We start from the raw sequence: 26,172 nt of genomic DNA on the forward strand, positions 1-26,172 counted from the left end.
CCTATGGAAAATTGTTTCAGCCTTCATTGGCATACAACAATTTGTATTTCAAAGAAAAGTTTTATGAATAATGAGTATATATTGCTATGATAAAAAAAACTGTAATTTCAACTGTCAAAAAGGAACTTGCTGAACAGCTTCATGTGTTCAGCTTGCAATAAAACGGCAATTGACAAGCTCCAATCAGTAACTGGGCTCGGTAACACAAAACACAGCCCTAGACATGAGCAATCCCACCGGGCCCTTTAAATATGGGCCGACCCCATCCAAAGTCTGCATCACGAATCGGGAGTCTAGCCCAGCTTATTATCCCAAGATTCGGGCACTTAAACGTGTGGGCCCCACGAACAAGCACCTTTAGATCAGGCTGCAGTTCTAAGTAATCTTGTGCGGATCTTAAATAATCATTATCCATTCTTGCCAACGCATCATGAATTTTACTTGCAGCGTACCAGGTAGGCTTTGACTGCAGGACACTGCTACTACTGTCGGGGTGGTAGTGAAAATTACATCCCCGAAGTAGCCGGGTGGGAGTAACGGGCGGAGACGGGCCCGACTGATAGTCGCAATGCAAAGCTTTGTGTCCTGATCATCTAGCAGCCACGAGCATTACACACGCACCTCCAAACATGTAACATCCGACCTTTATCAAAATAATAAATAAAGGAAATTTATTTATAATTGTGTGTTATTATTTAATTATGTTAAATGATAATAAGTTGGGTGGTAGGCTTGGATATAAAACATGGACTTTAGGGTGGTAATGGCTTGAGGTCCATGGACTTAGCATATATAAGCTCCTTAAAGCTCCCTAAAACCCTAGATATCATTCCATCCATTCCACCTCCACCTAAGGAAGCACACTCAAAACACACACACTCTCCATCCCCCATCTAAAACCAAATATATCTAGAAACAATAGGAACGAGCAAGAATCACATAGTATTCGTTTGTCGTGCATTCAAGTAGAAAGATCAAGATCGAACCTGTGTCCGAAACCAAATCTGAACCGAACTCGAAAAAAGGTATGTTTTAGTTAGAAAGGTTATGTGTTTGATGTTGAATCGCCATAAACTCGTTAGGATGTTAGGACGGGTTTGAATAAGTGTTAAAAATTACAAAAGTTACCATAAACGAACCGATCGGTTCGGTTTGAGTAAAATGAGTAGTGTTCGGTTCGTAAAAAGGAGGACTATACGAAGTCGGAGTTGCAAGATATATTTGCAAGATAAATGCCAGTTGCAAGATAAAGGCAATTTTCAAGACAAAATCCTGTTACAAGATAAAGGTCATTTGCGAGATAAAGGTCAGTTGCAAGATAAAGGTTATTTACGAGAACAAGCCTGAACTTGCGAGAATAAGCTTATTTGCGAGATTGATCTTAACTGCAAGAATAAGCAGACCTGCGAGTTACAAAATAGACCAGATTTGTGAGATGCGAATTAAGTAGATTTGCAAATTATGAATTTGGTAAACTTAGTTAACTAAATTGGTTAGCTCAGGTTAAGTTAATGTAGTTGCAAGATAAAGGTTATTTGCAAGATAAAGACCATTTGCAAGATAAAGGACAGTTAAAAGATAAAGGCTATTTGCAAGATAAATGCCAATTGCAAGATAAATGCCAGTTCCAAGATAAATGCCAGTTGTAAGATAAAGGTCATTTGCAAGATAAAGGTCAGTTTCAAGATAAGGCTATTTGCGAGAATAAGCCTGAACTTGCGAGAATAAGCTTATTTGTGAGAATGATCTTAATTGCAAGAATAAGCAGACTTGCGAGTTGCAAAATAAACCAGATTTGCAAGATGCGAATTAAGTAGATTCGCAAATTGTGAATTTTGTCAACTTAGTTAACTAAATTAGTTAGCTCGAGTTAAGTTAATGTAGTTAGCTATGTTAGTCCGTTATACGGTTAATTAACACGTGTGCATGTTAAACAGTTGGCCGTGCTTAGTTAAAGGAAGGGATTCCAATCAATACACAACATAACAGTATCCAGGTGAGTTCTAGCCCCCTATTTACCTTTAAACATTTTGGGGCTGTATGCATACTCATGGAAGAAAATAAAAGAGGAACGTGACATGTTTTATATGAAAAAGTAAACAAGTAAATTAGTAACAAATGTACGTAACTCTTTTATGTTAAAGATGTATGAAGAATGTGAGTAAGTCATGACGTGGACATCAGGGGGGGGGGGTCGTAGTCCCTTATACATGTCCGCATCATGAATGCTCGTGGGCAGTCTGCAAGTTCTTATACGATAGACAGACGTTCCTTTATGGATATGAGTACACGTTCCTTCTATGGATATGTATAGATGTTCGTTTTATGGGAATGATAGTCTGCTGTAATGGAAAGGAAAGCACGAGCCTTAACACAATAAAGGACTAAAAGCCTATACTGTGTTTAGGGCATGCGTTGTTATGGAAATGTGGTCTAGCTATAGATACAAGGTACAGAACGTGGACATAATATGCGTATATGTGGTCTAGTTATAGATACAAGGTACTAACTAATAGAATATTAATATATGTGTAATATGGTCTAGTTACGAATACGATGGTAAGGTGGTTCAGTTATGGATACTATGGTAAGATGATCCAATTATGGATACTATGGTAAGATGGTTCAGTTACAAATACAAAGAATAATGTGGTCCAGTTATGAATACAAAGGATAATGTGGTCTAGTTATGGATATAAAGGATAATATGGTTCATTTATGAATACGATTGCAATGTGGTCCAGTTATGGACACAATGAATAGGTGGTCCAATTAGGGATACTAAGTATGGCAGTAAATACGTATGTGTAAGCGGTCGAATGCTTGGTATCGTAGTTAATGAATGTATACACATGTGTTGTATAATTGTTGGTCCAGTTATGGATACTAGTAGAATAGATAGAGTATGTGAACGGCGTGCATGCCCTGGTATGCATGAAGAGGTCAAGGTAAGGACGTAAATGAATGTGCAAGAATTGAAGGTTATGTTAAATGTATCTTCGGATACGAAATAGTTACATGTTAATTGCTTAAAATTGATCATTTATGAAAAGAAAGAAATGTTAGAACTCACTCAGCGTATAGCTGACTTGAGGGGTGGACTTAGCTTTAAACCAGGGGTAGCCTCGCTACCCCTTAACTTTTCGTCGGTAGTGTAAATTTTCATATGTTTTTGTCGGTTCGTATTTCACTACCCATGAAAAAAATATAACGTTACCTCTGTTTGTTTAAAGGCCAACCAAATTAAAAGCCGAAACCAATTAAAGCCCAACCTAAATAAAACCACTGTTTATTGTTCTCTGATGCTTGAACGCTTGGTTTAGGCCGGACATCAACATTCAACAAAACAAAGTTTCATTCAGTCGCGGCTTCCACCCCACGCTACCCTACCCCCTACTGCCTCCTCCGGCACTGGACCTCCATGCTGCAGCCGAGTAGCTGATGGTCGGTGCTCCTTCGGTCCCTCTCCCACGGTTTGAATTCTACTTGTTCAATTTAGGTATTATTCTACTTCTATTTAAAATTTTAATTGTTTATTTGTTTATATAAATTGTTAATTTGGAATTGTTTATGGGCAATTGAATGATTTTTATTTTATTTTTAACAGTAAAACTTCTTTTAATTTTTGTTGGCTACGGGGCTTGAACCCAAGCTCTCCCCCTCCAAAACCCCATTAGTAGCAATTGAAATGATTTACCTTTGTGAATGGACCACCACCCCCATGGTAGCAATTGAGTGATTGATATTGGTTTGTTGGATATTTGGGTAATGTACATTGGAAATTGTAATTGGTTAGGAGCCTATAGTTTATGTGTAAATTGATTATGGGTTTATGGTTTAAATTTTGTCCCTTTTAAAATTAGAAAACTTGGAAAATGAAACTAGACTTATTAGTAATCTTTTTAAACGAAAATTTCAAGAAAATGGTGATATTATCACAAACTATTGTATGAAAATACGATAAAAAATTTCGGTTATTATATTAAATACGGTAAAAAAATATTTTGTTTGCATTGTATGAAATATGGTAAAAAATATATTTTTGAACGTTTCCCTTGAAATTATCCACCACTGACTTTTAGTATGCATGCATGTGTTGTTGATGACGTGGTGAGCTTAAGGTGCGTAGGAGACTATCTATATTGAAGATTAGTTAGTGAAAGAAAAGTTTGTGGAAAAGTTTTAGTTTCCGCTGCAAATTGTATATGCTTTCGCGTTGTTGAACTGAATTTATGAGTAAATCCGACACTAAAGCAGGGGTCCAGGGCCTTACAAAGCATGCCCCGGGAATATCTCATACGAGGTAAGTGATCGTGTTGCCAGTTTCTTTTGTCTTGGCTTTTAGTTAACGTAGTTTGCTGTATTTGTATCAATGTTTTAAAAGTAGGTTTACAAGGCCGAGTACTCTCCGAGTACTCGCTACAAGGTATGTCGCCGAGGGGAGTTTCTTAAACTCCGCCTAGCTAGTTACTAAGAATCGATCAAAGGTGGTTAACCTCAGCCAGAATCACATCTTGTTGGTGAACCTATGCCGATTTTGACTTAAAAAATAAAACATAATTCGTATTTCTATAATATTAATGAACAAATATCATTTTTTTAATTAATGATTAGCAATTTTTTGAATAATTTATCATTTAAAAATGTATTTCTCTTATTTATATTGATATTCACATATTTTGTTATAAATATTGGTAAACTAATGATATTTTGCATATATATAATACCCAAAAATTAATTTTCATTATATTTACCATGTCCGAGTACTCCCCGAGTACACCCAACTTCCCAATCAACCGCCTAGGGTCCACCTAACGACTTTTAAAACCATGATTTGTATCCAATCATGTAAACAAGAGTGTCTTCACCAAATTAATTTCTATAACAACCAACTAAATATTATGTATAAACACGCATAACAGCCACGAGTATTTACAACCACAAATCCTCCCACGATAGGAACCCAATTTTGATCAATTTTTGAGTGTCTTCAGCAAATGAATTGTAAAAAGTGAACACATGCATTAAATTTCGTTTTTTTTTATTACTTGTATTTACTTGGTACTTACATAAGAAGAAAAAATGATTAGAAAAACAAACCAATATAAAACGAATATGTAATTGGCTATTTACTCATACCTTCACAACAGTCTATATGAATTGCAAACTTACATCTTAAACACTTAAGATCATATGGTATTGGAGTCTTGCACCACAACCACTTCTAGCAAATGCGCCATCGTTTGCAATCCCTTGAACGAATGAAAGGGGGTGTGGATGCACTTTAGCATTGCTATATGTGCCCCCAAACTTCACATTCAGAAAGTCATAAATGGGTTCCACATGATAGGCCCTTCTCGTATATGTTTTGTACCTAAGTATTGATGGAGCACAATCCGTATGCATAGACTGCATGCACTCTTGGCAATGATAGAATGAACATTCGGGATTAAGTTCCTCCTCTCAAACTTCACAAAAGTATTCGCTTTTATGGTTCTCAACGGGAAAGTAACTTAACTTCATAGGATGCTTGTCACACTTGATTGTAGTTGTCTCAGGTATTAACAATGCACACTCGAGGTGTACATAGAAATCACAAGCATGGCAACGGAATCCATAAATCTTAAATGAAAACATAACACGGCATATATCACAAAAATCATATGGCGTGTTATAAACTCTTGAAAGGAGGTGATTTGGGTGAGAAATATAAGTGATTTCTTTAGGTAAGAAGGCACATAGAACATCAATATTGTAGTCACTGCATTCCTCACAACAATAGGCAAATCCATTGCAGATAAGTTTGCAAATATTACAACAGAACACCCCAAAGAACTTATTGGGGATTTTCGAACGGAGAATTAGGATATGCTGTGAGTGATCAGGGTGGCCTTTCAATTCAGTAGGTAGCCGGGAGCACCACTCATGAAGCACAAAATTGCAGTGCTCTTCCTCATTGGCACACACATAGATTGGGCCACTCATTATTGGTCTAACACATACGTCGCATAAGAGTTCAATCCTTTTCGTTGGATCATGATAGGATATTGATTTTATTCTTGAATAGGTGGGGCTTGTGATATCAGTACTACATTGTGCATCCTCCAACATTAGTGGATGTTAGTGGCTAATGTGTACTTTGGTGCCATCGTTAATTTCTAATACATGTGGTCCATTTTCCTTGAAAAACAAGTGTTTTAGTATGCTACAAGATGGATCAGGAAATGGGAGGTGAAGAAGGTCAGGATGTTCGGCATCTTTATAGATTTTTACCGTTGTACCTGATAGAAAAACAAAATTACTTCGAGTACTAAATGATTAGTAATGAGAAACCATTAACTAAAGGCTTAAACAAGCCAAGTCACATGCGACCTACTAAAGATCGGCTCGAAAAAAACTAATATAAAGTTGAGCTTAAACGAGCTAAGTCCAAACTCGAGCTTATAAATAAGCTTGTTTAATAAACGAGCCCGGGCTCAAGTCGACTCGCTAGCCTAAAAAGGCCTATATTATTTATATAATTTGTATTATATATATAGAGAGAGAGAGGGGGTTAGGTTAGAATAAAAACCCACTTGAGTTGTGAAAACTCTAGAAACTCATTCTCAACCACATGTTTTTAATTAAAGATTAAATCTTGTGGTCCACAATTAAAGTTAATAAAAAAATGTTAAAGTTTTCTTACACTTTCTCTCTCCTGAAAACATATATATAAATTTCTAAAAAAATGTAAAAAAATAGCAAAACATTTTTTTTATGTTTTCGATGTTTTATATTAAATGTTACAACATATATTACATGTTACAAAAAAAAAAGATGTTACATAGGGTTTTCACGGGTTTTCTCAACTCAAGAGGGTTTTCAAACTATATTTCTCCTATATATATGTGTATATATATATATGTATATATATAGGGATAGGTTATTGTAAAAAGACAATGCTTCCTAGAAATTGTAAGAACAATTATGGGCCATTAGATTAGGGGATCCAAGGGTTGAGATTTAAAATTAACAAAAACCGACATAGTTTCCTATAATTACTCTTTCACCATTATAACCGACATAGTTTCCTAGAATTATTCTTTTACCATAGGTTTTAATGCCAAATGTCAAAAAATGTATTGGTTCTTACCATTCATAGGAAACTTTTTATTCTTATTTGAACCATTTTCTATATATATAACAATTAATAAGAAACAAGCTGAGCTCGAGCTTGAAAAGTTATTCACGTAGTTGAGCTCGGGTTTGGCTTGGCTTGTTTACACCTCTACCACTAACATAGAAGCAACTCTAAATATATTATGCAAATCTGCCTAGAGGTTTAAGGATGGACATGAAAGGCTCGTTTATTGATGTTACGCACTTCAGATGAGTATAGTATCTGCATTTTTCATATTTGTAAATCCAAAGATTATCATAATAAAATGTTAGACGGCATAGCCTACATGGTGGGTTAAATTTGGCTTCTTGATCTGCTTTTGGAAAGGAATAACAAGGTCGAGCGGATGAACATGGGATACACAATTATCTGTAATCTGCTGAATTTGTAATTTTTCGGTAGGAAAGCACAATGATTATGAATAAATGGGCCGTGGCACATAGGAAAATGATAGAATGTCCCTTCTTGTTTCTCACCACAGGCGTCACACTTGCATAAAATTTGTTTCGCCATGCAAACTAGAGGGTGTGTATGGCTAGGATGATATATGATATTCTTTTGTAACCTTTTTGCGGCACATTTTACATCAACATGAAAAAAACATTGAGAACAATGATAAGCAAGGACGTAACGCCTATGAAAGTCGTTACAAATATTACACCGCCAAGGGGCATGCCATTTGCGGAAGTGAAGAGTGTGAGCATGACAAATGTCTTCCATCCTTTCTGGAAGTTGTGTACAAAATTTATGAATAGAGTAACCACATTGAGAACACGTGTAATAATACCCATGAAACCAGTTGATTTCTTCATGACATTGGAAGCATAAACATTGAAAGTCTTGTTTTGCAATTAGTTCATTCTCGTCTTCCTCCTCTTCCTCGTCTTCTTCGTACTTTTCTTCGTGTTGCAGTTGTTCCAACCACAAATCTATGAGTTTTAATGGATGCTCGTGTTCGAACATGATATTTTTTTTCAATATAGTATGTGAAGAAACAAATGTTATATAATGAAAGCAAATGTTTTGAAACGAAATGAGAACTGGGAAGATAGTACAATCGAAAATGAGAAGGGGTGATCAAGTTAGAAAAAGGATTGTATAATAAAGCTCGCAAATAAAACAGATGGCTAGTAAGAACCAAACTTTGTGGATTAATGCAAAAGGATATATACATCCTTATCTTCATTGTTAAGTTTAGAATTAACGAAGTAGAATACTTTTAACACTTTTACAGTTGTATTATACCCAAAAAAAAATTTGTTGGATAAATTGATATTTGCAAAAGTATCATCTATCGATGTTATCCATCTCCATCTATCTATATAAATGATTATCAAAAAAATCATACGTATCACTCTGTAGTTGCTTCCCATCTCTCTCAACCTACTATAATGCTTGAATTGTGATTTGAGACTTTTCATGTGTTTAAACCCGAATTCGTAGTTATGGGTCTCATCAAAACCGGATACTACTTAAATTGGTTATAACATCTCATTTATTTGTGAAACTCTTTCATAATCAAACAATAATTTTCACGGGTCATGGGTCTCATCAAATCCAGATAGCTCTTAAACGGGTTATAACCTCTTATTTATATTGTGAAATAACCCCTTAATTATCAAACAATAAGTTTCGCGGGTCATGGGTCTCGCCAAACCCTGATAGCCCTTTAATGGGTTATAAGATCTATCATCGTCAACCTAATTTAATTTCTCTCCTCTAAATAAGTTTCGCCGGTCTGGGTCTCACCAAACCCGGGTCATGGGTCTCACCTCCCCTCTCATGCATCAACCATCATCGCCACCTGCATCAACCGTCCCTTTCTCATAAAACAAATATTTGTGTTCATATTTGTTCATTTAAAAAATCACATGTTCTATTTTTATGTTCGTTCGTTAAAAATCTAAAAAAATGTGCACATCTCAGTTGAAAGATCCAAAACGTTAAAAATATAACAAACATAACAAACTAATATATACGTATTAAATCAAGACAAAACTATGTTAAAAAATAAAACAAATCATTACAAAACATAAAATAACAAAACGATTAAAAGCAAAAACCTAAATAAATCCTCATAACACAAGGACTCAAACTAGTTATTCTGCTAAATTGCTATGGATATTGAATCATAAAGATTTTCGTATATGTAGATGTTAAAACATAAAAGGTCATAAAAATGATGAGGGTGATAAGAATTTGCAGGCTTTTAGATAGTTGAGATAAAACCCTAAAAAAATAAAAAAAAATCATAATTTAAAATATATATCAAAAATAAAAAGCAAAATATGTATTTAGCTTTATTTGTATTATTGGCGACACAAGTCATGTAGGTATCGAAAATGTCAATAAAGTAATTAAAATTTTAGTTATGACCATCATCTCTTTTTTATTTAAAAAAAATTATAAAAGAAATACATGTAAACTTATTGGTTTTTTACTTGAATTCCATTACAATTTGAAGCAAGGTATATTTTTTTTTCCGTATTCTTTTACTAGTAAAGTTAAAGAGAAAATGAAGCTAGAAGTTATGGATCACTTCCATAGAAATAGAGAGAAAGAATAAGAACTGAAATGAATTTTGCTTAACCACGCTAAAATGGATTTAGGTTATGGAGGTGACATGTGAGACTTCTATGTAAATTGGAAATAGATAATCATATCTTTTGTTTTTGTGTATTGGCTGATAATAATCGCATTTTTAAAAATCACTACCAACGGTCCAACCTTTCAACTATTTTTGTCTCAATGGTCTTTCGTTAAAAAAACACTTAACGTCGTTACGTTTTTTTTCCGAGTTTCAAACCGATGTTTTAGGGCTTTTGATCGCAAGAATGATACGAGTCAACTGACGTAAAACTTATCTCGAAACGATGTATCAAATAGATTGATTTTTGTTAATTGGAAATTCAAGCACCCGAATTGAAACATTGTTTCTGTTTCGTCGTTTGGATCACCGTTTCGAGATAAGTTTACGTCCGTTGACGCGTACCATTCTTCCGATCAAAAGCCCTAAAACATCGGGTTGAAACTCGGAAACAAGCGTAACGGTGTTAAGTGTTTCTTAACGGATTACCATTGAGACAAAAATAGTTGAAAGGTTGGACCATTGGTAGTGATTTTTAAAGGTGGGATTATTATCGGCCAATACACAAAAGGTGAGATTATTTATTTCCAATTTGCCTTCTTTATAATTTATATTAAGACTAAATGGCATTTTGCTCTTTAAAACTAAACTGTCACCCTTTTTGTTTTCTTAAAATTTAGCACAAGAATCCAACACAAAAAATGCAGTGGTAAAATACAACAGAAAAAAACTGAACAGCCTAATCCTTACCAGTCGAAAGCCACATAAACATGATTTGTTGACTACTCATTTTGATAGATAATTAAAAGATAGCGTGTTTGCATAATCAAACTTTAAGAATACGTTCATCAGAGATGTTGTGAATATTGTCAGGACCAGAAAGAGTCCATCAGAGATGGTGTTATCTATCACGAACCTAAATGTGCATCTACTCCTCCCTTTGACTACAACCACAATTATTCTTCCCAATGAATGTCTCCAAATGCGTCATGATATAAATCCCAAACTCTGCATAGTTACCTTTTGTTTCACAATTTAATTTCCTCCATTTCGGTGCTAACGTATCTAATGTATCACCCTTTGTATTCCCAACAAACCGTAGATAACCAACAAAAAAACTCCTTCGGCATACATGAATTATTTTATAATATGTACAATATCAATACATAATAAAAAGGCTACACTCTATAAGGAGTCAACAGGTTTTTACCAGTCAACTAAAATATTCTTTTGATCAAAACAAAACAAACCAAATAAAATGATTAACTGACATAATCGAAATGAAAACCATATCATATGTGGTTGGTGTCATTTTAATCATATCCTTATTCAGCATGCGAGTAAATTTTGTCTCTACAACGCCACGTCTCTGTTAAGTCGTAGTCTCTAAAAGCCAAATGTGTATCTTTTTTTAAAAAAAAGAAGTATCATATTATGGGAAGGATCATTCTGTTAAAAAAAAGTATGACAGAAAAAAGACAGATTAATAGAGTTCTACACACCTATAAGGCTATAATAACAGCACTACACACCTGAAGTGCATGCCCTACACCTACACAATATGTACTTATGCAATGTATATAGTACTTCCGTATGCCTTTATATGTAAAAATGTAGCTACATATTAATACTATCTGTAGTTACTAACCTACACATCTTTATTTACTGTTGAATTAGAAACATGACCGGCCTCAAATTTGACTTCATTTTAATAGTAAATACAAACTGTGCTTATTATCCTACACATCTTTATTCATCATCTCTACATTGTATAGATTAGATGCAAACACATAGCCTACCAGGACGATGGTTCCAATAAGCAAACTTCTGTATCAGACTTTATAACTAAACTAAAACACGACATCCATAATATACATTAAAATGTTTTTATCAGATACAAAGCATATATACACACTAAATATTACTATCCTACATACTAGCATATATACCTACATGCTACCATACCATACCTACCAAAATAACATCACGAGGGGTATACATTATGCAATAAACATAAACACGATCTCGAACTAATATGGTAGGATCACTTACTTCAATAATTAAGCATCCACAACATATATTACTTACCACACAACACATGTAAACTAATTGTTTTTTTTTCCTTAGATTCCAACACAATTTGAAGCAAGGCTATTTTGCTCTATCCTTTTCTTTTGCGAATTGCGAGCAAAGTTAAAGAGAAAATGAATTTTGTGTCAATTCAGTTTCGTTTGGTGTGATTTTAAAATTATGATTATTCAGACAAATTAATGTCTAATCATGTCAGTTGCATTCCAATAGATCCTCGTTAAGGGGTTTGGACTGTGCTCATTCCATTTGCAAACTCATTTAAGCATGATGCATCCGTTATCTCATTGCTAACTTGTCGTTGATGACTTCCGTCACTTTAAAAAACCATATTAAAAATATATGTTCTGCTACAATCAAGTATATGCAGTGCTAATGTGTTATAGAGCACCTGAACTGATTCAATTTATTGAATGTCAGTTTTGTCAAAATTTCAGTTTGTTTTGCCAATTGAATGATATTTCATTTAAAGTTGAATACTTCATATAAAACTAAAAAACCGACCAGCCTATGAAAAACTGTTTCAGCCTCCATTGACATACAGCAATTTGTATTTCAAAGAAATGTTTTATGAATAATGAGTATATATTGCTATGATCAACAACTATCATTTCAAATGTCATAAAGGAACTTGCTGAATAGCTTCATGTATTCAGCTTGCAATGAAATGGCAATTGACAAGCTCCCATCATTAACCGGGCTCGGTAACACAAAACTCAACCCTTCATAAGCAATCCCACCGGGCCCCATAAATATGGGCCGACCCCATCCAAAGTCCGCATCATGAATAGTCTAGCCCAGCTAGTTATCCCAAGATTCGGGCACTTAAAGGTGTGGGCCCCACGAACAAGTGCCTTTAGATCGCGCTGCCGTTCTAAGTAATCTAGTGCGGATCTTAAATAATCATTATCCATTCTTGCCAACGCGTCGTGAATTTTACCCGCAGCGTACCAGGTAGGCTTTGACTGCAGGTCCCCGGCTACTGCTATCGGGGTGGTAGTGAATATTACATTCCCAAAGTAGCCGGGAGGGATTGACGGGCGGAGACGGGCCCGCCCGTCAGTAGCGATGTAAAGCTTCGTGTCCTGATCATCTAGCAGGCCACGAGCTTTACACACGCATCTCCAAACATGGCCTGAGAGCATCTCATATGAGCTGTAAGCAATCGTGTTGCCAGCTTCTTTTGACTTGGCTTTTAGAGCATTGAGTTGGTCTCGTGTTAACTTGAAAATAGAGACGGCGGTTTCAGGAACCGTTGTGGTTTCGGGTACGGTTTTCATTGATGGGGCGGGCTGGTACTCGATGTGGTCAAAGGCTGGTTGGGGTGGGTCACGGGCACGTAAAAGGGTTCGGTCAATGAAGGGTGGGATGGTGAGGTCAAGGCCACGGGCCATGTCTGACCAGGTGTTGATGAAGTGCAGCCCAGATGCGCCATCTGCAGTGTGGTGCTGCATACCGACTCCTAGTGACACCCCACCACATTTGAAGTAAGTCACCTGCATTTAAAGATACCATAACATAAATATAAGTTATTAAACATGAGTTACAATTCAATAAGGAGACTATCACCAACCAACTCGTTACTTAGGATTGTTATTTGACAATAGTTTATGATTATTTAAATTCAATTTTCCTTATTTTTATTATATAGACCTTCAACAATTTACAAAATGATTCATTCATTTTGAGTGTTTGGGATTGAGTTTGAAAAATGCTTATTAGTTATTGGCTTTTTCAAAAAGCCATTTTGAAAAGCTAAGATTTGGGGCTTCTGGAAAACTGTTGTTTAACCCTTTCAAAAAAACTAAAATAAGAAAGATTTTTGTGATTGCCAAACACATTTTAATTTATTAGCTTTTTGAAAACACCAGTAAGCCAATAAGCATTTTTTAAACTCAATCCCAAACATGTCATTTAAAATCCATTTTTTCTTTTCATTTTTAAAATAAATATTGTGTAAGTTACACTATAAGCTTTAATTTTGTTTCTTATTTATAACTTCTAATATTTTGTTTTATAAAATTCTGAATATGCCATCACGACGCAATTATTATTATCTATGTTTCGATGATAAGTTCTTCTAAAAAAATAAGTTTCATGTGATAATACATAATCATCTAAGCATCCACGTACACATGGTTAAAGTTGTAATACCTGCAACACCAGCAACGGATACGATTCAATTCCTTGCAAATAATCAACCGCGGGTATGAGTTTCCTGAGCTCCAACGTGGGTGCAAAGTCACCAAAATCATCCACCACACCATCAGACTCGGCCTCCACAAACAACACACCTTGTCCTCGACAATCTATCTCAATCCGACCATCCTCGTCTCTCTTCAACCGCCCTCCCATCGGGTAAAACGGAACCAACTCAACGCGTCCTTCATCACCTTGGGATCAAAGAAGTCAGACGCACCGTTCGGCCTGTAGAAATACACACTAGGCGTGTGAAAATTCGGAACCACCAAGTCCACATTAGAGTTCCATAGGTCAATCGTTGGTGTCTCGTCAGCTGGCCTCACCATCGTGGATTCTCTTACCTCGATCTTCATCTCGTTGTGTACGTTAACAAAATTATGAAATGTGTCAGGGTAGAATATATGTTACAAGTTGGTGTTTATTTGGTGTGAAGCGTGTTTTGAGTTGGTTTTATAATGCAACTCGTTTTCCTTTATTTTTTTAAAAAAAATTTAAATTGGTTTCACCAACCGCTTGGTGGATGACCTAATCAAAAGTTTTAGTTTTGAGTTTTGACTAATGGCGAATTAGTGAATTAAGAAATATAATATTACGACTTCAACTTAAGATAAACGAAAGCTTGAAAGTAAAGCAAGTAACAAATAGTTAGTGAAATTTTGGCTATATATTTTAAATCTATGATAGGGAGAGTTGAACGATTAGTTGATTAAAATTTTTAAAAAAATTGATGTACATTTTGTCACAAGACGATTTATTATATGTGTTATGTGTAGGCTTAATATACATATGCTGAATTGCTAATTGATGCTTTTTTTATTGACCGGGTGAGTTATGTATATGTGGATTTTGTAAAAACGCAAAGAAAAAAAATAATTTAGGCGTGACAAGTTAAGGAGAACGTAGATTGGTTTGGCTCTCTTTTGAATTTATAATCGATTGGTTTTGTAAAAATGATTTGATTATTCTGTTAGGAATGTGAGATAATTCAAGTTCGTTCGAATAATAAGTTGAATTAAGTTTGTTTTGAGTCACAGGAAAGGGTAACAAATTTCTTAATTTGTAAAGGATGATGATGCTGAAAGTAGTATATCTTTTTATAAGAATCTATTACAAAAAAAATGAATATGATTTATTTGAGCTTTCATGATTTCTAGACATTCTATGGCTCATCACGCGTAAATTCAAGAATATATACCATGTAGCGTGCTATGTAAGTTAGTCATGGTGTCAATGACAATATGATAGCTTTGTAATTAAAAAAATATGCGATACATCAAGTCATCAACTATGGTTATATGTGTTTTTCTTAACAACGTTTGGAACCATCCCTAATATCTGGATAAGTCTTTCTAAGATAGGATGTCAACCGTTCATACTGATTTTGACATTCCATATCTGACTCACTCAAATACACCATCAAGAATGAAACTCACTACTGTGAGAAAGCCTTATTGGATCAGATTTCAAACTTAAGACTCCAAGCCTTAATCATCATCTCAATATCTCTAAAACAGAGGGCAACTTATGGTTATATAAAGTTTATTAAGAGTAGGTTAAGCCTTATAAAAGAGGGTTTGTCAACTCTATTACTAAATACTCTAATTCTTAACATAAAATTATACATTTCAAATTCATTTAATCTACTTTATCTTATAAGGTATCTTCGTTATTTTATTATTTTTCCTTTTCTATGTCAACAAAACAATATATTTTTAAATTCTTTAAATATAACTAACATAACAATAAATTTGTATAAGCTTTCAATTTAATTGAAGATCACATGTTACTGTTTAAATATTTATTAAAATTAAGTATTGTGACATCTGGGTAAATCGTCAGTGACCAGTTTGATACGGAAACGATGCACGAAACATAAACACATGACAAAAGATTGTTTTATGTTTCACATTCAAGAAAAAAGTAAGTAACAATATGTATATTGTGATCACAATTCTATACATAAAACTGATTTCGAATAGAGAAATAATATGTTGGAAAGTTGTTTGTTGGTGAAAAAATGATTAGGATAAGGAAGGTGATATTGGTGGGTAAAGGGGAGTTGGTGAGAGAAAACGTCCAAACACTTCACCAACTCTCATTTAGACTTATAATAATGGAAATGGAAATATGTGTCACCCATGTAGGTCCAACTGTCCAAGCACCCTCAGACTTTGACTTATACTTTTCGACACGATAGTGTTTTTGTTGTCACTAAAATCTGTAATGATCATGGTGAGTGGCCCTAATGTTATCCTTATTTCCTAAATAGTTGTAAATATTCTATTTTTGAAAGGAAAAAATATTGTCATTTTTGGAGAAAAGGAATATTAATCAGTGCAGTTTAAATCATGTTTTATAGACATTCAAAAAAAATAATAATCATCATATTTAATAGCTTTTTTAGTTGCCATGGTTATGTTTAAAGTTGTTATAGGAGAGTAAAATGAATTTGTCTTCAAGAAAGCTGAGAAATGGTCAAAAAGGAAAATGGACTCTGAAATCATTTGATCTAGTGTTTTTCAAGTCTTACATCGTGACCAATCTTCAATCTTGTATTTCCAATTCCATATGAATTATTCGGTCATTTTCAGGAAGATTTGGAACATATTAACGATTGTAACGAGTACCACAAATGAAAAGATGGTGTTAGAAGTAAACCATACACTATATCAGTAGGGATGTTATATTCAAAAACCACCCCTTTGATGCAGTTTCGACTAGCAAATAAATGGCTCAAGAACGCAATGATTCCATCCAAACGATTCGAACCGAATGATTCGGTTAGCAAAGAGCTTACAATTCTTTATTAAAATCAATCAATTGTCTAAACAAAAGACCTAACAATCCTATTTATAAATAAAAAACAAACATCTGGGTCGGGCCTAGTTAATGAGCTGAATGCTCCTGCATCACCCTTGGTGTGTGAACAACTCTATACAGCTCGTATAGGGGCTATACGAGTCGTATAGCCCACATTTACTGGCATACATACGGATGGGACAACTCTATACAGCTTTTTTCAGTTTATGCGAGCCATATAGATCCTATACGAGCCGTACAGGTTTCCTGGCTCGTATAGCCCACTTACCACATGTGACTATACGAGTTGTATGGGGGCTAACTCATATTCATATAGACAGCATGCCAATATGCACTTTGACTGGAGATTTATAATTATTTTCTAGTCTATGCGAGCCGTATAGATGGTATACGACCTACACAGACCAGGTATCCAAATTTCCTTGCTCCAACCATGTAAAAATTTTGTGCTGCTTTGTAAGATTATACCAAAAGTTGAGTTAACATGAGTTAAAACATCTACGCCAATAAATAAAATTATTTTTCTAACACTATATTTCAAAAGCTTAGATAACTCATATAGATGTCAACCAGAACAGATGGCATGACATCTAAAACTTGTTACCACGAAACGCTTATGTTGTTCGTAGTTGCTTGATTATTATGGAGCAAAATATTTATTTTTAAATTACATGTTTCTGTTTTATAACCAACTCGGCTGTTATTTTTAATATTTTGTAATTTTAAAGTAATCCAAAAAAAAACCTATATGAGACAAATAGTCGCTATACGAGTCATATAGCCTGATACAGCTCGTATAGGGGCTATACGATACAAGGGAACAAGACCTCACACTAGCTTACACAAAATGGCATAACTCTGCGCCTATACGACTCGTATAGCCCCTATACGAGTCGTATAGATTCTCCTGATGCTTAAATAACCTTTCTGGTGTGTGTATATCCTAAGCCTATCAGTTATGATTTCAAATAGTCATGTATTTAACTATTTATGCGATTTTATTTTAATGTAATTATATTTGTTATCTATTTAAGACCATATCAACAATTGAAAAAGTGTTTATACGAGTTAGAAAGTGTAAACTCAATGGGCAACACCCCTGATAGAGCAGCATAGTCCAATAATGAGATTTTCATCACTAGTAAAAAGTAAAATTATCTTTGAATACTGGCATATTTATTTTCAGTAGTAAGTAGCTATTTAGCAGTAGTAATTACAGATAGTAGCAACTTGATATAGTAATATATATTTGAAGTAGTAGCATTTGCTTATTACGGAGTAGTATAAACTTATATTGAGGTCTTTTTGCTGATACAACTGAGTTACTAATGTCAAATGATGCACTCTTGCACGAAGAGTTACAACGTTTCAATTAAATCGTTGTTATTGTTTTATATAAGGAAATCTATTTCCGATTGCATCAAAAAGTCTCTTGTGTATGCGGGCTTTTCATATTATTAAATTGTTAAGTATTATCATTTGTCTTCTATCCAATAGTAAATAGTAAATGGCCTCAACAAAGATTTTCCAGATAAGCTGGACTGGTTGATATATTTAACCTACGAACTTACAACTTCCTTTTTCATAAAATTCATGCCCATTCGTTTTTCAATTATTGATTTCATACACTCAAAACACTTTAATATGAAAGTGAGACAACAAGATTCATAAATCTATCAACAACGCAGCTAAAACACAAAACCTACAATCAATAGTTTGTTATTTTTTCTAAGTTGACAAACCAAGGCCCAAGAACTTCTCTCTCTATTCTTTCCATTTCACTACCAAAGCCTTGAAGTATTTTTGGTGTTTATAGAAGCTATCTTTGTCTTTTGTGCCTACGTTATATATGAAAGAGTTAAGTACAAGTTGTGTTCATGTGGTGAAAGAGCGAAATCAACTTGCAACCAAATTTTTAAAATTCGACCCATTGAGCTTATGCCCTTACGTTTTCTCTACATGTTGCATTCCGTAGTCTGGTAAATTATCAATTTACCCCTTGGTTTGTTAGATTACCATCATTAACCGTTAACCCCAACCCCAATCATTATTAGAGTAAGTTAATTAACTAATTAAAAAGACAAATATAGATAAATGTAGACGAAACTCAAAAATAAATTACCGAAGATACACGTTTAATATACACAAAATAATATATTTATATTTATAACTTCCCTCTTTTTTAAGAGGTTGAATTTATGTTTATTGATTTATAATGCTATGTGATTAATATCATATAGGTCGATATGTCCGAGTGGTTAAGGAGACAGACTTGAAATCTGTTGGGCTTCGCCCGCGCAGGTTCGAACCCTGCTGTCGACGAATTTAATTTTTCTATTCTGCTTATTAACAGGACGGATAGGTTCATTTTAATGACTTGGCAAAGTAATAGTTGATACGCTTGTGACTTGTGAGGCAACTAGATTGTGCCTTACTGCCTTTTATTGTTCGGTTTTGTGAAATCAAAGGTTTATTTTATTTCTTACTAGATTTTATCCCCCGTATTACGAGATTATTTTACATTATTCGTTTTTAATATATATATATGTATATTTTGGATTTTAATTTTATTTATTGTAACAAAGTTAATAATTAATAATATACTTGAGGTTTGATGATAAAATGGTTTCACAAATAAATGATATGTTATAATCCGGTTTAAAAGCTATCTGGGTTTGGTGATACCCATTACCCGTTTATTTTCTTTATTATAAAATTGTTTCTTAATTATAAATAGTATCTTTTTTTAAACAAAATAGGATATTAATTTTTAGTATATCCATATTTTATAGGATTTTCATATTAAATATTTTATGAGATTAATTTTTAATATAATGAAATGTTATAACCCATTTAAGAGCTATCTGGGTTTGGTGAGATCTTTAGCCGTGAATTCGGGTCAAATGCGCAAGAAACCTTCATTTACAAATAAAGCAATCTGATAGCTTGAGAGAATGGTTGTTTTACATTTTTCGTTTTTTAATATTTATTTTTTGGATTTTAATTTTCTTTATCGTAAGAAAGTTAATAATATACTTAAGGTTTGATGATGAAAGGGTTTCATAAATAAATGATATATTATAACCCGTTTTGAAAGCTATCTGGATTTTTGGTGACCAATGACCCGCTTATGTTTTTTATTATAAATTTGTTTATTAATGATAAGTAATACTTTTTTTTCTAAATCGGATATTAAATTTTAGTATATCCCTATTTTATAGGATTTTCATATCAAATAATTGGTAAGATTAATTTTTAATTTAATGAGATATTATAACCCGTTTAAGAGCTATCTGGTTTTGGTAAGACCCATACCCATGAATTTGGGTTAAATCGATGAGAGACATCCATTTAAAAATCAAGCAATCTGGTGGCTTCCATAAAAGAGGGGGAGCGACCACATCGCGACACGTAGGATTTTAGTGTTTTCGTTTATATATATGATAGATAGATAAGTAAATTATTATTAGTTGTTGAGATTTAGAAAGTGGGAAAAACCATCTTCTTATTTGAGTTTTAACATATTATTTTTTTATAAGATTTTTTATTATAGTATCAGCGATCAGTTATTGATAAACTATTATGGACTACTAATTTCTTGATCAAGTATTCTAATTCGTCTAGAGTTGGCTCATACCATATGATTATGTGAATCTACTAGAAAAGAATAAACTCCAACTAAGATGTGAAACTTTTGTTGATTAGAGATTAGAATTCCTCGAAAACAATTCAAGCTTATTTTTGATGAACAGATCTATAAACGGTTTGTAGCGCCAGCCAAATGAGCCAGGACAAAGCGCTGTGAGTTTATAAACAGATTTCCATTCAAGAGTTAATTTACCCGTTTTTATTAATAAATCTGTTTAAAAACATATTATTACTATATTGTTCTTTTTTAACCATTTCAAATCAGAAGATTCAGTGTTTGCAACTAACTGATTATGTTGAGCCATAAGCAAGCACTTGGCCAAGATTAACAAAAAGTCGATATGTCCGAGTGGTTAAGGAGACAGACTCGAAATCTGTTGGGCTTTGCCTGCGCAAGTTCGAATCCTGCCGTCGACGTTTTTTCTTTCTTTTTGTAAGTTTTCCTTTTTAACTGTCCATAATACATATTTACATGATTTAGATGTCCCAGTATTTGCATCTACAAAGTAAGCTTACACTCTTCCTTCATCTCTTGTGGTGTTAAACATGTCTAAAAAAATCAAAGCCAAATCCCATATATAGATAAAAAAAAAAATTCAAAATTTCAGCAAACCGAGTACCACGACTACATGCCTTTTTGCCTAGCCGTGTGATTCTATCCTTGGAGACATGGTTAATGTCAATTTGGTCACATTAGTCATGCGCTTGTAATGAATTTGTGTTTGTTATATAAGCATCTTCTTAACCAAATATTGAAGCGCTTGTAATTAATGAACTACATCAAACAATCTAGCTAGAGTGTGAGAATTGCATTTACTAAAATGATGAAAATCATTGTGAAATTCTTTTGACTTTAAAACTATACACTACTCACCACGTTTTAGTTGTGTGAGGTTTATTGATATCAACTGTAAAGGTCAAAGACTTCAATCAAGTATGTGAGGTTCATAGACCTCAATGTGAAGTCAAAACATTCAGCCCATAAATCAAGTTACCAAGATTTTTAGTTATAAATAATTCTAGTAGCATAGTAAATTGTAAATATGCTTAGTGGATATGAGCCTTAAAAACTAACTTTTCATCTTTGTGAAGTACAATTTGTCATTTGAAAATTGACACCATGTTTAGCCAATTAGATCAACCAATTCATGATTTGAGTCATTTTTAACATAAATACATCATTAAAAAAAACACATTTTTACAATTTATCTTTTTATTTGAACTCTTTAAGTTTGAATGGTGTAAGTTTGAACGGTGTAAGTTTGAATGGTGTCTAAACTAATTATCATCCAGATAGCGTTGGTCATACCACAATTTTGTACATAATCCCACTATAGGTCAAATTTTGTCAAAAATCCTTAAAAGGAAACATATAAATAGATTCTTGATTTATTTGCATACTTATAACGGAGCGTAACCAACAAGTTATAAACATTTTATATAATGTTTATGAGTTATTGTGAGTTTGTGACATGACAAAAATTTCAAAGTTAACATTTACTAAAATTGTGTTAAAATGTTAGGGTATACACGCTATGTATGCATCTCGTCCCGAAGAGAGTTAATGATCAAGAAATTTTGTACCATAGAAGCTCTTGCAATTTCCGGTACTACTCAAGAGTTGAGGCCCCTCCCTTGATGAATCCATCATAGTATGAAACCTGTGACGTTTAATAAGGGAGATGTAATGGCCGACCCTCGAGCAACCATTTAAGTTTACCAGGTAATATATATCCCATCAAGAAGAACGCCAACATTAAAGGAAAGTGGTACGAAAGAAGTTATTGTATTCTCGTGTACCATTTGGGAATTGGGGCCACTCACTTGATGAAATCATGGGTAGGCAATACAGCGCCCCATAATAAAAAATCTATAAACGCAAATGTAGAGAAAACTATCATGTGGTGGTGGTTAGAAGAGAGAAACGTTTCCAGCTCAGAAAAACGTCATCTTCGCCTTCATGATGGTCTCTCCGTGCATAAAATACAAGTGTGAAAAGCACAAAGAAATAGTATATGGCTAGAGAGGGTGAGAGCGGAATCCTTTAACGTTTGGTGGAGTCTTGTAATTATAGCCAAAGGTGTGAAGCTTTGTGTAAGGATTATTGGGCCGCGTGTCAAGGGGATATTTGGCCTATCCCTTCTATAGCTGCCATAGTGGAGATTGTGGGTGTTGTTTTGTGTGGGGCCACTTCTCAATACTATCATCTTCTTAACAATAGTTCAGAACATACCTATCGTATAGGCAGTGCTACCCTGTTGGTGTTTTTTCTTGCACAACTCTGGCACTGACATTGGTCCCGATTGTACCTCCCTCTGTGCAACATCTTGGGTGTATCCGGTCAAGTGTGCGCTTGAGGGTGTTTGGCGGTTTTCTCTTTATGTCATCTTGGTTGTTTTAAGGTTTGGACCCATATCCGAATTGGATCCAGGACCATATCTCTTCAGCCCCCGAACAATCGAGGGCGTTGCACAGGGTCTTTTTGGACGGGTTTGAGCCTTTGAGATCAAAGCATATGAACATCCCTTTCATTAAGAACCCAAAACGAGGATAAGTCCGAAGCTGTCCGATACATGAAGATTCAAACTGAAGATGGCTAGACATATAAAGCATGCGACAACCACAACCTTTCATATGCTTTTGTTAGATTGAGACGGTTTGTTGTCAAGACACACATGCACCATTATCGTTATTTTTGTAATGTTGTTGATCATGAAACATGTCTTATAAATGCATAAAAAAAACAACTAATTTTAGCAGGAACCGTTACAGCTAAAAAGGAGTATAACATTACAAAGAAATCTTATCAATCAACACTATATTACTATAACCCTTATATTGTCTTTTTACCATTCACTAGTCCTGTATAATACAAAATCTGGTGCCAAGAAATTATACAAGTCGATATGTCCGAGTGGTTAAGGAGACAGACTTGAAATCTGTTGGGCTGCGCCCGCGCAGGATTGAACCCTGCTGTCGACGAATTTTAAATTTTTTGTTATTTTTAATAAATATCTCTTTGTTATAATATTAGCTCTAACTATAACAATATTATTAGTGTAATATGAGAACTTGAAGATAACAAAACAAGAGAATAAGAAAATGTATGATTCAGTAAATTTGGATGGTCTCTACTTAGATTACAAAGGTAGATATATATATACAAAAAGGTAATACTATTTAGGGGGCATGTTCATATAGTTGGGATTGAAAATTTGGCATCCATCACATGGATGTGTCTTACCGACACTTTCATAACACTTATGTGGAGTGTTCATGTGGCCAAGACTTTTGACAAATGTGAAAAGGTGTTATACAATTTGTAAAATCGTTAGTGGTTTCACAACACTCTTTTATCTATTTATATATAATTTTTTCTTTTCTCTAGTCTCCCTGCAATTGATTTATTAGGGTTCCCAGTTCCCATCACTCACTCCTACTCTCATTCATTCAATCAACCATAATCATAATGGAAGAAACCAGCAGCACATCCATCAGCAGTCAGAAATCAACACAAGAGCTAGCCATGGAAGGCCAGAAGTACCTCGAAGACACAATAGAATCAGCGTTTCAGATCTTGTCTTCTTTGAACGACGAACTCTGTAACCCTAATCTATGGTCCTCATCTTCTTCTCCACATCCCAATGCTACCTCATCCGACACCACACATCAGTTCGAGATGGGCGGCGCCGCCCTAGATGAAGCTCGTCTCCGCTACAAGTCATCCGTCGCAGCTCTCCGGTCCGTCCTCGCCGCTATTCCCAATTCTAGAAAGGTACACTGTTGATAGGGGCACGCACGGTTCGGTTCGGGTTGGGTTTTAACTAAAACTGTAGCTTCGGCTCGGTTTTTTTTTTGTTAGGTCTGTCATTTGAAATTGAAAATTTAGGACTGAAAAAATTATAAATTTGTTTAGTTCGTTACGACCGAATTGAAAATTTTATTCTGTCCACGCAGAAGACAGCAGCGATACTCATATAACTTATAATAAAAAGTTTAGTATTTTAAAGAAAAAAAGCAGCTTATGATCAAAGCGACACATTCGTTACTGGCGCTAAACCCAAAAATTCGTATAGCTTATAATACAAAAAATATGTATTTAAAAACGATGTTTATTCAGCTTGTAAAACCCAGGAGTTTTGGTGGCAAGTTGACGCGAATTGGGTCAGTTTCGCTTACGTTTGTTATGGTTCCGGAACTAAAACAAAAAATTTACAAATTTAAAGAAAAAATAAATAAAATTGGATGGCATGGCACGAACCGGTGCCGCCACATGGACCAATGACTGTCTTGCGGCACCAACCCGTTGATTTTTATCTTATATATATATAATATAATTGATTATTAATACATTTTGGGATAAAATATTTGAGTTACATATTTCTTAAATTCATGTAATTACTTCTAATATAAAGTAAAGAATGAAAATCTAAAAATTCGGTTATGTTTGGTTTGTTTGGTTTTATTTACATGCAAAACCAAACCGTAAGTTTGATTTTTACAAAAACATAAAACCAGACCGTCGTTTTTTGTTTTGGTACAGTTTTTTCGGTTTCATGCACACGCCTAACTATTGATGTGATTCTCATAAGTCTTAAAACTGTTTACAAGCTTTGTTAAACATAAAATTTATTTATGAAGGCAAAGGCTTATGATGTTGATCCAATGTCAAGTGATGATTTGGATGTTGAGAAGCTGGTAGAGCAGGCTTCTGCTTTAAGAAAGGTATATTTTATTATTATTGTCTCTGTTTTCAATTAGTCATTTTGTATAGTATGTTGCAGGTTATTGTTAATATGTGTGTTATCTATTTTGTGCTTTGTAGGAGCTTGAAAACAAGAACAGGCATTTGAAGAATCTCATAGATCAGTTCCGAGAGCTCATTACTGACATTGCAAGTTGGCAAAGTCCGGTTTCTGGATGAAGGTAACTGTAAGTTTGATGAAGATTATATAGGTTTTTTTTGTAATAGGGCATGAACTTTAATTGATGTTTGCAGTTGATTTGTTGACAAATTTAATGTGTAAATTGGTGCGAAAGTTTAGATCGGATATCTATAGACAGTTTCACTGTTACTTGATTGATCTGGTTCCAGTTTTTTAGTTTACAATTAGGAGAAAGTACAATAAATAGGTTATCGTTAGTTATGGATCCCATGTCAAGAATGGCAGATTCATCTGCACTCGATCTTGCTAGCTGTTATTAACCTTGATACCGCATCTTTCACATATGTGTAAGCTTCTTTCACGCCGAGCTAATTCATTTGAAATAAGAGCCTTCTTGTTTTGTCTGGCTCAGTTCTTTTCTTAATGGTGCAGGCGTGCAGCTTTAGGCAAACCTCTGCAATCAACCCTAAGTTCATTAGTGTTTTTTTTTTTTTTTGGTGCAGATTCTGAACTGGGTGTTGATCCTTTTCGGCTACTAATCATAGCATAACACATGCCACAATAAAAGCACACAAACATCACCAGAATCAAGAAAGTTTGAATCTTTTTACAACGAAACAATTCTTGGAAGTTTGGAACCCTGACACCCAAACCCATCAACCTTAGTAAAGAAAAAATAATAGTTTGTTTAATGTAACTTGTTATACCGTATACTAGTAGGAGTGCTAGATCCTAAATACATTATTTCAGTAAAATTGGTCGTTAAAGATAAAAGGAACCAA

General features: G+C 34.3%; 1 protein-coding gene, 3 non-coding genes and 1 pseudogene across 5 annotated transcripts; 4 read left to right on the top strand and 1 right to left on the bottom strand.

The window, feature by feature from the left end:
* Positions 1 to 12,401: 12,401 nt before the first annotated feature.
* LOC143581689 (shikimate O-hydroxycinnamoyltransferase-like) lies at positions 12,402 to 14,404 on the bottom strand (annotated as a pseudogene). Its single transcript, XR_013143870.1, has 2 exons — positions 13,989 to 14,404; positions 12,402 to 13,330 (listed from the first exon to the last, which is right to left on the bottom strand). The product of XR_013143870.1 is annotated as a shikimate O-hydroxycinnamoyltransferase-like (transcript).
* Positions 14,405 to 19,096: 4,692 nt separating this feature from the next.
* TRNAS-UGA (transfer RNA serine (anticodon UGA)) lies at positions 19,097 to 19,178 on the top strand. Its single transcript has one exon. It is a non-coding gene; the product is annotated as a tRNA-Ser (tRNA).
* A 1,661-nt stretch (positions 19,179 to 20,839) lies between these two features.
* On the top strand, positions 20,840 to 20,921 carry TRNAS-CGA (transfer RNA serine (anticodon CGA)). The gene has a single exon. It is a non-coding gene; the product is annotated as a tRNA-Ser (tRNA).
* Positions 20,922 to 23,404: 2,483 nt separating this feature from the next.
* Positions 23,405 to 23,486, top strand: TRNAS-UGA (transfer RNA serine (anticodon UGA)). Its single transcript has one exon. It is a non-coding gene; the product is annotated as a tRNA-Ser (tRNA).
* A 487-nt stretch (positions 23,487 to 23,973) lies between these two features.
* On the top strand, positions 23,974 to 25,446 carry LOC143581690 (mediator of RNA polymerase II transcription subunit 30-like). The gene is made up of 3 exons (XM_077064417.1): positions 23,974 to 24,279; positions 25,146 to 25,229; positions 25,330 to 25,446. Exons 1-3 carry the CDS (start codon positions 23,974 to 23,976, stop codon positions 25,426 to 25,428), a joined length of 489 nt encoding a protein of 162 aa, XP_076920532.1. The 3' UTR covers positions 25,429 to 25,446.
* Positions 25,447 to 26,172: the final 726 nt, after the last annotated feature.

Source organism: Bidens hawaiensis, unplaced genomic scaffold (assembly GCF_021521415.1).
Source record: "Bidens hawaiensis isolate Kalapana, Puna unplaced genomic scaffold, B.hawaiensis_p1.1 tig00031140_1, whole genome shotgun sequence".
NCBI lineage: Eukaryota > Viridiplantae > Streptophyta > Magnoliopsida > Asterales > Asteraceae > Bidens > Bidens hawaiensis.

What these genes read in the sequence shown, in the direction of transcription:
- LOC143581690 (XM_077064417.1), top strand. Translation starts at nt 23,974, where the DNA reads ATGGAAGAAACCAGCAGCACATCCATCAGCAGTCAGAAATCAACACAA. An exon ending in CTATTCCCAATTCTAGAAAG is followed by an intron (nt 24,280 to 25,145) that starts GTACACTGTTGA and finishes TTATTTATGAAG; the next exon opens with GCAAAGGCTTATGATGTTGA. An exon ending in AGGCTTCTGCTTTAAGAAAG is followed by an intron (nt 25,230 to 25,329) that starts GTATATTTTATT and finishes TGTGCTTTGTAG; the next exon opens with GAGCTTGAAAACAAGAACAG.